The sequence below is a fragment of the Oncorhynchus mykiss genome, chromosome 10 (assembly GCF_013265735.2).
Source record: "Oncorhynchus mykiss isolate Arlee chromosome 10, USDA_OmykA_1.1, whole genome shotgun sequence".
In the NCBI taxonomy this organism is placed as follows: domain Eukaryota; kingdom Metazoa; phylum Chordata; class Actinopteri; order Salmoniformes; family Salmonidae; genus Oncorhynchus; species Oncorhynchus mykiss.
The window spans coordinates 8,520,176-8,539,126 of NC_048574.1; the positions used below are offsets into that span (position 1 = coordinate 8,520,176).

An 18,951-nucleotide genomic window follows, 5' to 3' on the forward strand; every position below is an offset into this window, starting at 1 on the left:
TTGTTATTATTGTTATTATTATTATTGTTGTTATTATTATTGTTGTTGTTGTTATTATTGTTATTATTATTGTTACTATTATTGTTATTTTTACTGTTGTTGTTATTATTATTATTATTGTTATTATTATTATTGTTGTTGTTGTTGTTGTTATTAGAACAATCACTAAAGGTTCTGAATCACATAGCACCTACAGGTTGAGAGGCATCGTGTTTGAAGCTAGGACCAGCTGCAGGCCCTGTAGCAACTATTAGCAGCTCTGGGTTATTTAGAAATAAAGTGCTGTCACACTTGGGCATTTATCCCTCTGTGTGTGGAATAGGTTGGTTTTAGGGTGTTTCTGTGTTGATTGTATGTGACAGATATCTCATTAGCTTGATAGAATTTGCCGACAGGAACAGGACCAAGGCCAGAGAGGACATGACGAGGACAGCTGGTCTCTGGCGTGCTAGGTTGTTCAGATATCCTGCCTGTTTCTTCAGTCTGCTCAGCGTAAACTGTTACAGTATATGACCTCTTTAAGTCTTTGGCTATACATAGTATGGCTGGTGGCCATATTCCAGACCTCTGTAGTGATGTGAGCTAGAGGGGGAATGCAGCACATTAACTGACATTAGGTCTGTATCAAGGTTATAATAGATATGTTTTAATATATAAAATAAAATAAAAATGATTTTTTTTTTTAATTGACCCGAGATGCTAGTTTTTATTTAGTTATAGTAGTGTACAAATATTTCTAATGAGTTTTTATATTTTTTAGTTTCATTTATAGCGGTAGGGACATACTGTAAAGCATACCTGGGAGGCTAGGAGACATTGTGCTGTATAGTGTGTTTGTGTTTTGGGGGGGGGATTTCAGTTCTTGCAACTGGGGGACAGCAATACATAAGGTGATGGGTCAGATCACAGGTTAGGTTTACACACCAGATTCAGTAGTTTGAAAATCCCCCCAAAACTCAATTGAAAACCCCATTAGATTTTTGCCCAAAGTTTAGGAAAAAAAACAAAAATTGAACATAATTCATGATGTTTTTTATTTTAGTTAGTTTTGGAGTCAAATATAATAGTCTCAGAATAGTTTTAGTTTTTCAAACAGGTTTGTTTTATTTCAGTTTTAGTTTACCATAATAACCTTGGTCTGTATCCTTCTTACCCCGGGGAAATTACAGATGTAGTATCTTTATTTGATCACCTTGTTGAAGGAGGACTTACATGTTTTCTAGTCTAGCAACCTTGCCAGCAGGCATGACAGCTAAGACAGTTGGAGACAAGCTACTCTAACTTGATTGAAAGCCTGAAATAGCTTGGTAGTTAGTTATGAGATTGGGGGATTGGGAATTTATGTAACTGACTAGCTGAAGCCAACTCCAAGCCAAATTGGTTGCTAGTATTACAGAGAAACAATAAAACACTTTTGTTTTATTTATTCATCAACAAGGAATCAATAGGCTACATACCTCCTGTAAATCCTGTCCATCACTAAAATCAAATCAAATGCTGTGTCTGTCACTCGAAACTCTCTCCTGACGATACTGTCTATACTAGAGTATCTAGCGTCCTGCTAACATATTTTTGCTCCTTGATGCACCTAGGAAGCAACCACTTACTAGGCAGAATAGGGGGCGGGGGTAGCTATAGTCTGGTGTAATCTGGCTCTAATGATAGGGTAGCTATAGTCTGGTGTAATCTGGCTCTAATGATAGGGTAGCTATAGTCTGGTGTAATCTGGCTCTAATGATAGGGTAGCTATAAAATGGTGTAATCTGGCTCTAATGATAGGTTGGCTATATTCTGGTGTAATCTGGCTCTAATGATAATGTAGCTACAGTCTGATGTAATCTGGCTATAATGATAGTGTAGCTATAGTCTGGTGTAATCTGACTCTAATGATAGTGTAGCTATAAAATGGTGTAATTTGGCACTAATGATAACGTAGGTATAGTCTGGTGTAATCTGGCTCTAATGATAGTGTAGCTATAAAATGGTGTAATCTGGCTCTAATGATAGGTTGGCTATATTCTGGTGTAATCTGGCTCTAATGACAGTGTTTTTGGCTGATATGTTGTGAGAATGATAGAGCACCACATCTCACCACAGTAAACTCAGAAACATATCCGTTTTTTTGTGTCAAAGCCTGCAGAACATGAGGGGATTACCATTATTACAATTTACGTAAAGAACCTGAGTTTAGGTCTTTTAAGAAGTGAATTGTATTGAGCTCTGGCTCTGATTCGTGATTAGGTCTGGCTCCAGTTCTTGCCTGGAAAAGTGACTTGTCTCGATGCTCTTAAAAGTCAATATGCATTATCACTGTTGTCAACACGGCGTGCTTCCGCAAAGATAAGGTTGCGTAAGACTGTCCCAACTGGACGGACAGTCTTTATGTGATCCTCTCTGTAGCCAAAGCAAATCTCACCAGCTAGAGAGCAGGCTGCCAGACGAGAGAGAGCCTCAGCTGCCCTCAGCTGGTTTTCACTGGGGAGCCAGAGAATCAGAGAGGATCATTCACTTTCGGAGCATTCTGCATCTCCCCCCAAAAAAACCCTCAGGAGAAAAACCTGTTTTTTCTCACTGCTGAGTGCAGGCTGTGGTGCAAACAATCTCCGTTGAGCACAATCCAAGGTCCGCTATCATGAATAGCCCACTGGGCACAAACTGGTTAAATCAACATTGATGTCAATGTAAATGTGTCAACGTATTGTGATGTGGAATCTACCACGTGGAAACCACATTAGAACTGTTGTTTTGTGAAATGTCAACCACGTCATTATGTCATCATGTTAACCAATTTTCAACATAGACAAACCCTTGTATAAATGTGTACCTTTGAAAACGACATCAAATCATCAAAGTAATATCCACTAAAATCCCCAAATAACAATAAGCTGAGCAGCACCTCCTGCTGGAGAGTTGATTCATCTACAGCTATCCTTTTAGTCTCCCATCCAGGTTTTTAAACAAGCCCAGCATTGATATTTGTCACTGATTTACCAATGTGCTATTATGAGAATGAGTGTTGAGAAACCTCCACTTAACGGATTCACTGTTCTTGTTAAAGTCATTAAGCTCAAAAGTTGAGCAGAGCAAATTAATCATACTATAATCATACTTTATCAAGTATATATCATCAACGGGGCTATTTAGGCCTATTTGACATTTGGGAAGTAATCAACATCTATTGTTTAAATTCAGTCCAGGATTAAACTAAAAATAGACAATACACATATTCTGAATATACAAAACATTAAGAACACCTGCTCTTTCCATGACATAGACTGACCAGGTGAATCCAGGTGAAAGCTATGATGCCTTATCAATGTCACTTGTTAAATCCACTTCAATCAGTGTAGATGAAGAGGAGGAGACGGGGTTAAAGAAGGATTTTTAAGCCTTGAGACGATTGAGACATGGATTGTGTATGTGTGCTATTCAGAGGGTGAATAGGCAAGACAAAATATTTAACTGCCTTTGAACGGGGTACGGTAGTAGGTGCCAGGCGTACCGATTTATATAGAGAACTGCAACGTTGCCGGATTTTTCACACTCGACAGTTTCCTGTTTGTATCAAGAATGGTCCACCATCCAAAGGACATCCAGCCAAACTGACCCAACTGCGGGAAGCATTGGAGTAAACATGGACGAGCCTCCCGTGGAAGGCTTTGAACTGATGCTGTTCTGAGGGGAAAAATGGGGGGGGGGGGGGGGTGTAATATTAGGAAGGTGTCATAATGTTTCGAACACTCAGTGTATTTATTCAACTTTAAAAGGAGTAACACGTCCCTGGACACATTTTGAGGTTACTGAAATCATAGAAAGCGTGCATGTTCAAGATGGCATGCAAATGTCCTAGGTCTGTGGAGATCTTCACAAATGCTAAAATAGTCTGTGCAGGATCTCAAATTGCAATGACCACATGTGTCACGCCCTGACCTGAGTATTCTTTGTTTTCTTTATATATTTTGGTTAGGTCAGGGTGTGACGAGGGTGGTATGTGCGTTTTTGTCTCATCTAGGGTTTTTTGTATGTCTAGGTGTGTGTGTGTCTAGTCTAGACATATGTAGGTCTACGGTAGCCTGGATTGGTTCCCAATCAGAGGCAGCTGTTTATCGTTGTCTCTGATTGGGGATCCTATTTAGGTTGCCATTTCCCAGTTTGGGTTATTGTCTATGTGATGTTGCATGTTTGCACTCAGTGTTGATAGCGGTCACGGTCGTCTTGTTATTTTGTTTGTTTGTTCAGTGTACTTTGTGTTTTTTTTCGTCTTTCATTAAAAAGATGTATTCACATCACGCTGCGCTTTGGTCTCCTCAATACGACGATCGTGACAACATGCATCAAGTACAGTTGAAGTTGGAAGTTAACATACACCTCAGCCAAATACATTTAAACTCAGTTTTTCACAATTCCTGACATTTAATCCTAGTAAAAATGCCCTGTATTAGGTCAGTTAGGATCACCACTTTATTTTAAGAATGTGAAATGTCAGAATAATAGTAGAGAGAATGATTTATTTCATTTTTTATTTATTTCATCACATTCCCAGTGGGTCAGAAGTTTACACACATTTAATAAGTATTTGGAAGCATTGCCTTTAAATTGTTTAACTTGGGTCAAATGTTTCAGGTAGCCTTCTACAAGCTTCCCACGATAAGTTGGATGAATTTTGGCCCATTCCTCCTGACAGAGCTGGTGTAACTGAGTCAGGATTGTAGGCCTCCTTGCTTGCACACGCCTTTTCAGTTCTGCCCACAAATGTTCTATAGGATTGAGGTCAGGGCTTTGTGATGGCCATTCCAATGCCTTGACTTTGTTGTCCTTAAGCCATTTTGCCACAACTTTGGAAGTATGCTTGGGGTCATTGTCCATTTGGAAGACCCATTTGCGACCAAGCTTTAACTTCCTGACTGATGTCTTCAGATGTTCCTTCAATATATCCACATAATTGTCCTACCTCATGATGCCATCTATTTTGTGAAGTGCACCAGTCCCTCCTGCAGCAAAGCACCCCCACAACATGATGCTACCACCCCCGTGCTTCACGGTTGGGATGGTGTTCTTCGGCTTGCAAGCCTCCCCCTTTTTCCTCCAAACATCACGATGGTCATTACGGCCAAACAGTTCTGTCAGACCAGAGGACATTTCTCCAAAAAGTAAGATCTTTATCCCCATGTGCAGTTGTAAACCGTAGTCTGGCTTTTTTTTTATGGCGGTTTTGGAGCAGTGGCTTCTTCCTTGCTGAGTGGCCTTTCAGGTTATGTCGATAACTCTTTTTACTGTGGATATAGATACTTTTGTACCGGATCCTCCAGCATCTTCACAAGGTCCTTTGCTGTTGTTCTGGGATTGATTTGCACTTTTTGCACCAAAGTACGTTCATCTCTAGGAGACAGAACGCGTCTCCTTCCTGAGCGGTATGACAGCTGTGTGGTCCCATGGTGTTTATACTTGCATACTATTGTTTGTACAGATGAACGTGGAATCTTCAGGCGTTTGGAAATTGCTCCCAAGGATGAACCAGACTTGTGGAGGTCTACAATTTTTTTTGAGGTCTTGGCTGATTTATTTTCATTTTCCCATTATGTCAAGCACAGAGGCACTGCGTTTGAAGGTAGGCCTTGAAATACATCCACAAGGTACTACTCCAATTGACTCAAATGATGTCAGAAGCTTCTAAAGCCATGACATCATTTTCTGGCATTTTCCAAGCTGTCTAAAGGCACAGACACCTTAGTGTATGTAAACTTCTGACCCACTGGAATTGTGATACAGTGATTTATAAGTGAAATAATCTGTCTGTAAATAATTGTTGGACAAATGACTTGTGTCATTGTCACCCCCTGACCATAGAGAGCTGTTTATTCTCTATGTTGGTTGGGTTGGGGTGTGATTTAGGGTGTGTTATCTAGGGGAATTGTATTTCTTTGGTGGCCTGGTATGGTTCACAATCAGAGGCACCTGTTTATCATTGTCTCTGATTGGGGATCATATTTAGGTAGCCATTTTCCCATTGTGCTTTGTGGGATCTTGTCTAGTGGCTTCACGTTTCGGTTTGTTCTTTTGTTCTTTCAAGTTTTCTATTCCATAATAAAGGATTTATTTTACCAGGTAAGTTGACTGAGAACACATTCTCATTTGCAGCAACGACCTGGGGAATAGTTACAGGGGAGAGGAGGGGGATGAATGAGCCAATTGTAAACTGGGGATTATTAGGTGACTGTGATGGTTTGAGGGCCAGATTGGGAATTTAGCCAGGACACCGGGGTTAACACCCCTACTCTTGCGATAAGTGCCATGAGATCTTTAATGACCTCAGAGAGTCAGGACACCCGTTTAACATCCCATCCAAAAGACATCACCCTATACAGGGCAGTGTCCCCAAATTTTTTTAGACTAGAGGAAAGAGTGCCTCCTACTGGCCCTCCAACACCACTTCCAGCAGCATCTGGTCTCCCATCCAGGAACTGACCAGAACCAACCCTGCTTAGCTTTAGAAGCAAGCCAGCAGTGGTATGCAGGGTGGTATGCTGCTGGCGTGAAATGGAAACATACCACACTGCATCTTGGCCAACTCCTTATAACCATCGTGACAGTCATGCACAAAGTAGATGTCCTAACCGACTTGCCAAAACTATAGTTTGTTCACAAGAAATTTGTGGAGTGTTTGAAAAACAGATTTAAATGACTCCAACCTAAGTGTAAGTAAACTTCCGACTTCAACTGTATTTAAATCATCTAAATTGCAATCCAGGGTTATTTAGTTTTGCTATTAGATGAAGCACAGTCATAACACTTTAAATTGTTGTTTAAATTGACAAAATATCTGACATTGTATTCACATTTCAACTTTGCTGTGCTTTTTAAATGTTTGAATACGCAGTGATAACACATTTAGTTGACAACTAAACTGAAAATCAGATATTGATTTTCCATTGGAATTTGGTTCTACTTTTAGATGGTTGAAGCATTGTGGTAACAGATTGGGAATTCAACAAACGTTTGACTGTCCTTTTTGAGTGGGTGAAAATAGATTGTAATCTCATTGATCAACGTATCAAACCAAATTTTACCCAATTCTCCACATTGAAATTACGTGGTGTGCCCAGTGGGACGAATTTGTTATAGCTAGAGTACTCTACTTAAATACACTGGAGGGTAATGATAAAGAGATTAAAGGTACATGGAAAAAGGATATAGAAGAACTGTCGAGTCTTTTATTGCCTTTGTATCTCCTAGCGAGAAAGATGTGTATCTTGAAAACAATAATAAAATAGTATTCTGGTATCTTTTGCATTGGAGGAAAAATGGACCTGGCTGTTACAAGGATAAATGTGGTTGAGATTTAGATAGGAACAACATAGCATACACAGTAAAGACTAATAAAATCTTCACAAAATACAGATGTGGAATCTTAATTTGATCACCAGAAAAATGTGGTTTGCGGTTTAAAAAGGCGTCTGAAGTTTGTAATTTCCACTTTGAAATTTCAGACTTGATTTCGCCCTTAAAAAATCCCTGCAAAAAAATAGCAATAAATTATAATCCACATAATTCCCATTTCCTGTTGCTGCAGGAAAGAATTTCCGCTGTAACAAACTGGCTCAAATTAAGATCCTACATCTGTATAATCAGAAAGAAACTAAATTCAAATTCCAATTAGGTTTATTTTTGAAGTTCAAACAATAACAAAGTGTTCTCCCTGCGAACACAGTTGCAACAGAGAAACTTTTACTGGCTCTCCAGATCAAGTCTTCCTCTTGTGGACTTGAATCACTGTTTTGGTTTTCTTTCTTCGCTGAACAGCAATGTCTAGATGAATAAAGTCAGCTGACTCGCTAGCAGGTATACATCAAAGCGTTCTATATAGATATAGACAGTGTGTATACGACACCTTTGCTGCAGTTCTTTATCATACAATAGTATGGCAGCAGCTCCTGTCTTTTCAGATCGCTACAAGAGACTTCTATTGGATAACAAGCAGACCACTTGCAGAGAGAAGCCACAATGAGTGACAGTGCAGAAATGATTGAGCCCGCACTATGGAATGAAAGAAAAGATATACACAGACAAATAGAGACTTGAACAAGATAAAAATTTAAAAAAAGAACACCTTATTAAGAGCATCAATGAATGGTTGCAAAGATAGCTGTCACCAACAGTGGCACTACGTTGCATTCCTGATGTGACAATTACCCCCATCTCTTCTCATTGTTCTCGTACAAATAGCAGTGCATTTATTTTTATAACCTGTTTTATACAGTGCTGTGAAAAAAAGTATTTTCCCCTTTCTGATTTTCTTGATTTTCGCATATTTTTCATACTGAATGTAATCAGATCTTCAACCAATACTAGTATTAGATCAAGGAAACCTGCGTTTACAAATAACAAAAAATATATACTTATTTTATTTATTTAATTAACTAAGTTATATAACACCCAAATTCCCCTGTGTGAAAAAATAATTGCCCCCTTACACTCCAAAAAGTTGACTCAAGTTTGTCAAAAAGCACATGGAAGTACCTGGATGATCATCAAGACACTTGGAAGAATGTTCTATGGGCAGATGAGTCAAAAGTATAACTTTAATGACGACATGGGTCCCATTATGGCAATCAATTCAAATCACGTGTTCAACCTCTCCTCCTCTTTCCTTTTCCTCTCCACCTAACCCTACCCTAACCCTAACCCCACCCGAACACTACCATAACCCTACCCTAACCCTAACCTAACCCTACCCTAACCCTAACCTAACCCTACCCTAACCCTAACCCCACCCGAACACTACCATAACCCTAACCTAACCCTACCCTAACCCTAACCCCACCCGAACACTACCATAACCCTAACCTAACCCTACCCTAACCCTAACCCCACCCGAACACTACCATAACCCTAACCTAACCCTACCCTAACCCTAACCCCACCCGAACACTACCATAACCCTAACCTAACCCTACCCTAACCCTAACCCCACCCGAACACTACCATAACCCTAACCTAACCCTACCCTAACCCTAACCCCACCCGAACACTACCATAACCCTAACCTAACCCTACCCTAACCCTAACCCCACCCGAACACTACCATAACCCTAACCTAACCCTACCCTAACCCTAACCCCACCCGAACACTACCATAACCCTAACCTAACCCTACCCTAACCCTAACCCTACCCTACCCTACCCTAACCCTAACCTAACACTACCCTAACCCTACCCTAACCCCACCCGAACACTACCCTAACCCTTACCCTACCCTACCCTACCCTAACCCTAACCTAACACTACCCTAACCCTACCCTAACCCTAACCCCACCCGATCACTACCATAACCCTAGCCTAACCCTAACCTAACCCTAACCCTAACCCTACCCTACCCTACCCTAACCCCACCCGAACACTACCATAACCCTACCCTAACCTAACCCTACCCTAACCCTAACCCTACCCTACCCTACCCTAACCCTAACTAACACTACCCTAACCCTACCCTAACCCTAACCTAACCCCACCCGAACACTAACATAACCCTACCCTACCCTAACCCTAACCTAACACTACCCTAACCCTACCCTAACCCTAACCCCACCCGAACACTACCATAACCCTACCCTAACCCTAACCTAACCCTACCCTAACCCTACCCTACCCTAACCCTAACCCTATCCTACCCTAACCCTAACCTAACCCTAACCTAACCCCACCCGAACACTAACATAACCCTATCCTACCCTAACACTACCCTAACCCTAACCCCACCCGAACACTAACATGACCCTATCCTACCCTAACACTACCCTAATCCTACCCTAACCCAGTCCTAACCTAACCCAACCCTACCCTAACCACACACTAACCTTACCCTAACTCTACCCTAACCCTACCCTAACCCAACCCTATCCCTACCCTAACCCTAACTCTAACCTAACCTTACCCTAACCCTACCCTAAACCAACCCTACCCTAACCCTACCACTAGCCTAACCCTACCCTAACCCTAACCCTACCCTAACCACACCCTAACCCTACCCTACCCTAAACCAATCCTACCCTACCCCTACCCTAAGCTTAACCCTACCCTACCCTACCCTAAGATTAACCCTACCCTAACTCTACCTTAACCCTACCCTAACACTACCCTAACCTTACCCTAATCCTACCCTACCCTAAACCAACCCTACCCCTACCCTAAGCTTAACCCTACCCTAACCCTACCCCAAGCTTAACCCTACCCTTAACTCTACCCTAACCTTATACGAATCCTACCCTACCCTAAACCAACCCTACCCTACCCCTACCCTAAGCTTAACCCTACCCTAAATGTATCCTAACCCTAACCCTACCCCTACCCTAAGCCTACCCTAACTCTTACTCTAACCCTACCTCTACCCTACCCTAACTCTAACCCTACCCTAACCCTAACCCTGATGTGACACTAACCCTACCCTAACTCTAACCCTACCCTAACCCTAACCCACTCCCACCCTAACGCTACCCTAACCCTACCCTAACTCAAACCCTACCCTAACCCTACCCTAACTCTACCCTAACCTTACCCTAACCCTACCCTAACTCAAACCCTACCCTAACCCTACCCTAACTCTACCCTAACCTTACCCTAACCCTACCCTAACTCTAATTCTACCCTAACCTTACCCTAACCCTACCCTAACCCTAACCTTACCCTAACTCTACCCTTACCCTAACCCTACCCTAACCTTACCCTAACCTCACCCTCCCCTAACCTTACCCTAACCCTACCCTACCCTAACCCTAACCTTACATTAACCCTATCCTAACCTTACCCTTACCCTAACCTTACCCTAACCTTACCCTAACCTTACCCTAACCCTACCCTAACCTTACCCTAACCCTACCCTAACCCTCCCCTAACCCTACCCTACCCTAACCCTAACCTTACCCTAACCCTACCATAACCTTACCCTAACCCTACCCTAACCCTAACCTCACCCTACCCTAACCTTACCCTAACCCTACCCTACCCTAACCCTAACCTTACCCTAACCTAACCTTACCCTAACCCTACCCTACCCTAACCCTAATCCAGGTGGATAGCCAAATTTAAGACCTTGGCTCCACTTGGAATGAATGGTAAAGAGGATGATAATGCATCGACAGTGGGAGTTAGTGTGGGCCTAATTAAGAGAGCTGGAGGGGCCACCGACAGGAAGAGGAAGTTCAATAAAAAACAATGTATTTATTTGCTCAATCTGGTTTTGTCTTTTTCATATGTTATTGTATTATATCAAGCACTTTAACATAGCACTTATCTTTGTACCACTTAACCTCTTCATCCCTTGGTGTGATTTCCAATTATGTACTTATTGAATTATTTATCTATTCATTTATTGATCCAGTTTGCATGTTTTATTATAAAAATGTGTTTTAAAATTACATTTGTTTACACCCTGCACATTATCAACAATTGTCTTCCCCCTGTTGTTGAACTGTGACCCCTCGGAGCTCTCACCTTTTCATGTTCTCCCGCCCTCTCCAGACCGGTCTGACGTACTTTACAGAAACAGGGCAGAAGGTTGCAATAGGCCCTTGCAACCCAAGGTTTGATACCGGTGTAAACAGGAACTCTCATAAACCTAACATCTTTTCTCTTACTTTTCCTCTCCACAGTTTGTTCACAGTTTTCCAAAGGAGTCTATGCCATCATTGGATTGTATGACAGGAAGACCATGAACATGCTCATGTCGTTCTGCGGGGCTCTCCACGTCTGCTTTGTGACACCCAGTTTCCCAATTGAAACCAACAACCAGTTTGTGATCCAGCTGAGACCGGAGCTTCAGGAGCCCCTCATTGCCCTGATTCATCACTACAAATGGACCAAGTTTGTCTACATGTATAGCTCTCATTCAGGTACTGGTCATCATTATCTCACGTTTTTTTTGTGTTTTTACAAGTGGAACCTCTTGAGCAGGTTAAACTATACAGTAGGCTTGACGTCACACTCTCACAGTACACTGGCAGGGCACAGTTGGACTGATGTCAAGCTCAAGCATCTCTGCAAGTGTTATTGTAGACATTTTTCAAGTAGCCTCGCTGTTATTTAGTCTTTTGTGGATATGTTGTGGATACTTGTTAGATGTATCCTCGGTTCAGGGTGACATTAATTGAAATGGTGTATAGTCAGACTAGTCCATTTTAAAGTTTGCTTTACTATTTTGTCTCTAACTATGTTGCCCTACTGTTTATGGTATGATATATTGTCCTATAACATCTGTGGATGTGTTTGAGTTTGGTTTTCTTAGCTGTTAAATCTACAGTATTATTTGGTATTCTTAGCTTAGCTGTTAAATCTACAGTAATATTTGGTATTCTTAGCTGTTAAATATATTGCTTGTTATTCTGCCAGAAGCTCCTCTAGATGTGTAAGCTGAATTCTGTGAACTGTATGTCCTCAATGCACATTTTGTGCTTGGATGGGCATATATGACTGCAATGGTCTCCTATGGGAAATGAGCCCCTGGTGCGTGTACCTCTTCAATTTGCAGCCACTCAACTGTGACCTTCACTCATCTTCAGTACCATCAGAAACAGATGCAGCTAGAAGGATATGTTAACTGTTTAATGATGCAGAGTCTGGTAGTGAATGTGCCCAGGACAAAGGTTGCAGACTGAAGGGCATGAACTGAAGATGAGCAAATATAATTACATAATGTGTAACTTGCTTGCTTATCTTCATTGCACCATAGATAGTTTCATTGAGTAAAATGTTCGCGGTAAAGGGACAAATCTGAGAGCCCCACCTGTTGCCTGGATATAACATTGCACAGTCGGTGGTTATTTAAGCCTTTTAGGAAACTTCACTCTAATCTTAATGCCTCTGTGTCTGTGTTATGTGCGTGTACGTGGGGTTACATTACATATGTACTCCTCAGGACATGACCAGAGATTAATCACTGGCTGCTTTTCTGCTTAACGCTGAAGCCAGACCTCAGGGTGCTTCCCTTAAGGTATAATTTCCTTAACCTATTAAAATTGTTTAAGGGCGTTGCATAGAGCCAGTCAAACATTTCCTTAGGTAAGGGCATAATTTAAGGGTTTTATGGTAGTTTGAAGGCATCTAATGCAGAAAGAGTCTCTGGTTACCAGGGAGACGACCTGATTCGCTGAATGAGTGTCTCATCAAAGAGATCTCTTTTATTTTATCGCCAAATAAAACTTCTACATTCAAGACAGGAGAAACAAATTGATTAAGAAGATAATAAAACATTTATTTTAGTTACTTTTCTCTCAACTTTTTTTCTATTACATTCTAGCACGTCAAGCTAACTTTCAGCGTAGGTAGCTAGCTAGCCAGCTAGCTTTGTAGCTATGGATTGTGCACCTTCCAATGTTTAGATACCTAGCTAGCTTGCTGGTTGATGTTTTCCTTTGGGAACCAGGGCAGAAGAAAGCGACATTCTCCTCCACAAATGCTGTTTACATTGATATCCATACTGAATGAAGCACTTAAGGGACCTCATAGGGAACCCTTAACTTTTTAACTTAATTAAGGGACCTCATAGGGAACCCTTAACTTTTTAACTTAATTAAGAGACCTCATAGGGAACCGTTAACCATTTCACTTAATAAATGTATTGTGCAACTGTCTTAAAGTGAAGTAAACTTTAAGTGAAAAGATAAGGGGGAAATTAACTTAAAATGCTTTATGGGAACCGGGCCCTGGGCTAGAGAAGCCACATAGCCCTGCTCAGGATTGTGACACCTCAAGACTAGACTCCAGAGCATAGTTTGGTAACTATACGACAAGACATGGTTCCCCTTAAGTGCTAAGTAGTACAGTGTGATTGCTCTCACAGACTACAAGATGACTGTAAAAGGTTTTACTTGTACTTTTGACTTTTTGATGTATGTAGCTATGCGATGTGTTTTATCCTTTGTTCTCCCCGTGACTCTAGAACTGGAATTGGAGTTCCCTGGCTCCTCTTCTGACTGACTGCATCCCACAGTGCAGTCCCATGGGGGGGAGTGGGTGGTGGGTAGTTCCTCTTCCTACTCAATCCATCCCACAGTGCAGTCCCATGGGGGGGAGTGGGTGGTGGGTAGTTCCTCTTCCTACTCAATCCATCCCACAGTGCAGTCCCATGGGGGGGAGTGGGTGGTGGGTAGTTCCTCTTCCTACTCAATCCATCCCACAGTGCAGTCCCATGGGGGGGAGTGGGTGGTGGGTAGTTCCTCTTCCTACTCAATCCATCCCACAGTGCAGTCCCATGGGGGGGGAGTGGGTGGTGGGTAGTTCCTCTTCCTACTCAATCCATCCCACAGTGCAGTCCTGGGGTGGTGGGGGGGGGGGGGGGGGGGGGATGATTAGATTAACCCTTGTCTTCCTGCCTTGCCATCTCACACATATGTTTGCTATAGTAAAAAAAGAAGACAGATCTTTCGTTTCACAACAAAAGCTCATCATCTTAACCTAGACAGGGTCCGTATAAGAACCAAGATCCACTTGAACAACGACTGCAAAAATGTACACTGTACACAATTAGAGACTGCGGGAATGTCATTTGCGTCTGTGCGACATTTGAGAGAAGCTGTGATAGGCAGATCTGTGAGACCAGCAGAAAAGGGGGCTACCCAGGCTGCTTTCCCTGACAATCCCAACGTTTCACTTGCTTATCTGCACTGCTGCAGTGGCGTGATGCGTCGCTAACACTACACAGATAGAGCACAGCGTTTGTCTCTCTCTCTCTCTCTCTAGTTTATCTGCAGGTTAGTCCCAGCTAACAACAAAGCATTCCCATAACTTTGGAGTTCGTTCCTTTAAGAGTCTCATTAGGCCATTAGCTAATGTTTTCATAGGAATGTTCCCACGATGTGCAAGGCATATTTCCAATAGACCGTTCTCTTATTTGTCAAATATAACTTATCCAGAACGTGGTTACCATGTTCTCAGAACTTAAGATATTAATGACCTAGACATGTTTCATTGGAACGTTGCATGTGTCCGGGTTTTCGGTGGGTTAGTTAGGTTAATATTTCATTACACATAATGTTGTTACTGTTGCCGAGCATATCAAGGTCCTGATTGGTGAACCGCTGATCCATTCATAGGTCTTTGTCTGTTGGCAAGGATAGGGATACTCACACCAACAGTGTTTTTAACATTGTGTTTTCAACTTAAATATTTAACACACTTTGACATACATGATTACATTGTGCATGTTCATTTATACTTTATAATTATTGTTCAAGATGTTCTCACCTGGAATTTGAATTCACAACCTCTTGGTTCACCGTACTCTGGGGTTAGGGTTTCTATCCGCTTACGCAACCATGTCTGTGTCAGATGTCAGTCAATCTGACTAGTCTTTTATCATTGATTTGAATGACATATTTCAGCAATTTAAGAGCTTTCTATATAGTTGTCGAATGTTAGTGGGGTATATTAACCTGTTTTTAAATGATACACCTGAATTATTATGATCAATAATAGTTTTTCCTTGAGTGTATTTTTTAACAGCTGAGATTTACTTCAAAGTTAAATTACACTGGTGCTTACACCTATCAGGTTGTTTCAGATCTAGTGCCTAGGGAGGAGGGGTTAGGGTTTCTTCTGGACCTATCAGGTTGTTTCATATCTAGTGCCTAGGGAGGAGGGGTTAGGGTTTCTTCTGGACCTTACAGGTTGTTTCAGATCTAGTGCCTAGGGAGGAGGGGTTAGGGTTTATTCTGGACCTATCAGGTTGTTTCAGATCTAGTGCCTAGGGAGGAGGGGTTAGGGTTTCTTCTGGACCTATCAGGTTGTTTCAGATCTAGTGCCTAGGGAGGAGGGGTTAGGGTTTCTTCTGGACCTATCAGGTTGTTTCAGATCTAGTGCCTAGGGAGGAGGGGTTAGGGTTTCTTCTGGACCTATCAGGTTGTTTCAGATCTAGTGCCTAGGGAGGAGGGGTTAGGGTTTCTTCTGGACCTATCAGGTTGTTTCATATCTAGTGCCTAGGGAGGAGGGGTTAGGGTTTATTCTGGACCTATCAGGTTGTTTCAGATCTAGTGCCTAGGGAGGAGGGGTTAGGGTTTCTTCTGGACCTATCAGGTTGTTTCATATCTAGTGCCTAGGGAGGAGGGGTTAGGGTTTCTTCTGGACCTTACAGGTTGTTTAAAATCTAGTGCCTAGGGAGGAGGGGTTAGGGTTTATTCTGGACCTATCAGGTTGTTTCAAATCTAGTGCCTAGGGAGGAGGGGTTAGGGTTTCTTCTGGACCTATCAGGCTGTTTCAAATCTAGTGCCTAGGGAGGAGGGGTTAGGGTTTCTTCTGGACCTATCAGGCTGTTTCAAATCTAGTGCCTAGGGAGGAGGGGTTAGGGTTTCTTCTGGACCTATCAGGCTGTTTCAGATCTAGTGCTTAGGGAGGAGGGGTACATCACTGAGGTTAAGCTTCCTGCCATCCAGGACCTCTACACCAGGTGGTGTCAGAGGAAGGCCCTAAAAATGTTCAAAGACCCCAGCCACCCCAGTCACAGACTGTTCTCTCTACTAGAGCATGACAAGCGGTACCGGAGTGCCAAGTCTAGGACAAAAAGGTTTCTCAACAGTTTTTACCCCCAAGCCATAAGACTCCTGAACAGGTAACCAAATGGCTACCCGGACTATTTGCATTGTGTGCCCCCCACGACCCCAACCCCTCTTTTATGCTGCTGCTACTCTCTGTTTATCATATATACATAGTCACTTTAACTATACATTCATGTACATACTACCTAATTGGCCCGACCAACCAGTGCTCCCGCACATTGGCTAACCGTGCTATCTGCATTGTGTCCCACCACCCACCAACCCCTCTTTTACGCTACTGCTACTCTCTGTTCATCATATATGCATAGTCACTTTAACCATATCTACGTGTACATACTACTTCAATCAGCCTGACTAACCGGTGCCTGCATGTAGCCTCGCTACTTTTATTGCCTCACTATTGTATATAGCCTCGCTACTGTATATAGCCTCGCTACTGTATATAGCCTCCCTACTTTTATAGCCTCGCTACTGTGTATAGCCTCCCTACTTTTATTGCCTCACTACTGTGTATAGCCTCTCTACTCTATATTGCCTCACTACTGTATATAGCCTCTCTACTCTATATAGCCTCACTACTGTATATAGCCTCACTACTGTATATAGCCTAGCCACTGTTATTTTTCACTGTCTTTTTACTGTTGTTTTTATTTCTTTACTTACCTATTGTTCACCTAACACCTTTTTTGCACTATTGGTTAGAGCCTATAAGTAAGCATTTCACTGTAAGTTCTACACCTGTTGTATTCGGCGCGTGTGACAAATAAACTTTGATTTGATTTGATTTTGAATTTCTTCTGGACCTATCAGGGTGTTTCAGATCTAGTGCCAAGGGATGAGGGGTTAGGGTTTCTTATGGACCTCACTATACAGGCCCAATAAGCACATGCCCTCAAGATATCCCTTATTGGGACAGTGGTTAGGGTGTTAGTCATGGATGCTGGTGGCCTGGAGCTATCCCTTATTGGGGCAGTGGTTAGGGTGTTAGTCATGGATGCTGGTGGCCTGGAGATATCCCTTATTGGGACAGTGGTTAGGGTGTTAGTCATGGATGCTGGTGGCCTGGAGATATCCCTTATTGGGAGAGTGGTTAGGGTGTTAGTCATGGATGCTGGTGGCCTGGAGCTATTCGTTATTGGGACAGTGGTTAGGGTGTTAGTCATGGATGCTGGTGGCCTGGAGATATCCCTTATTGGGACAGTGGTTAGTGGTTAGGGTGTTAGTCATGGATGCTGGTGGCCTGGGTTCAAGACTCTCACTATATGTTAACATGTTACCGTTTTGAATGTTGTTAGAATACTTATTATCATATTGTGTGTAGATTTCTCCTCTTTCATGCATTTCTGGGACTTTGGTTTCCAACGTTGTGCTCAACCTCCAGATGATTTTTGGGGTTTGATGTGATGTTTCTGGCAAAGAGAACAATGCTGCCTTTGTAGAGTTTGCATTTGACAAAAATGTTGTTCTCTTTGTCCTTGATTCACTCAAAATAATGAGAGCATTTCATGTTAAAAAGCATAGTGTGTGTGAGTTTCCCTAACCTCACCAACATACAAAAGGAGCTGTGAATAGATTTGTGGTTCACCAATCAGGGTCTTGATGGGCTTGGCAACAGCAGCAAGGTGTGATGTTTAATTCATTTTTTTTTTGTTAGGAGGAAAAACATTTATTTTGGACCATCAGGCGACCTCTTGACAACTGATACACAGAAATGTTCTTGCTGCGTTCCCATGAAACGTGTCTAGGACATTAATATCTTATATTCTGAGAATATGGCAACCATGTTTTGTGTATGTTTGATGTGACGTTGATGGAATATTTTCCTAACCCTCAGAAAACTAGACACAAATGTTCTTGCAATGTCCAAGAAAATGCTTCTAGAACATTCATTTTGTACATTCTGAAAACATTGCAACCACATTCTAGAGAAGTTCTGCTTGACATTAAGATAAGTGTATCTATATTTCCATGTCTAACAATTGTATTTTCATCGACATGTATAATGAGTATTTCTGTAAAATGATGTGGCTCTCTGCAATATCACCGGATGTTTTTGGAACTAGTGAACGTAACGCGCCAATGTATACTGAGATTTTTTTTATATAAATATGCACTTTATCGAACAAAACATATGTATTGTGTAACATGAAGTCCTATGAGTGTCATCTGATGAAGATCATCAAAGGTTAGTGATTTTATCTCTATTTGTGCTTTTTGTGACTCCTCTCTTTGGCTGGAAAAATGGCTGGGTTTTTCTGTGGCTTGGGGGTGACCTAACATAATCGTTTGTGGTGCTTTCGCTGTAAAGCCTATTTGAAATCAGACACTTTGGTGGGATTAACAACAAGATTGCCTTTGAAACGGTATAAAATACATGTATGTTTGAGGAATTTTATTTATGACATTTCTG

General features: G+C 41.9%; 1 protein-coding gene across 4 annotated transcripts in view; it reads left to right on the forward strand.

Annotated features, from left to right (window-relative positions):
• The window catches only part of LOC110533319 (glutamate receptor 1), a 104,103-nt gene that overhangs the window by 26,338 nt on the left and 58,814 nt on the right, over positions 1-18,951 (forward strand). For all 4 annotated transcript variants that reach the window (XR_005053567.1, XM_036989630.1, XM_036989629.1 and 1 more), the window contains exon 3: positions 11,646-11,885. Coding sequence is in view for 3 of the 4 variants with exons in the window: in XM_036989630.1 (XP_036845525.1) it covers positions 11,646-11,885 (240 nt within the window). In the remaining variant the exon portion in view is untranslated. The remainder of the gene's footprint in view (positions 1-11,645; positions 11,886-18,951) is intronic.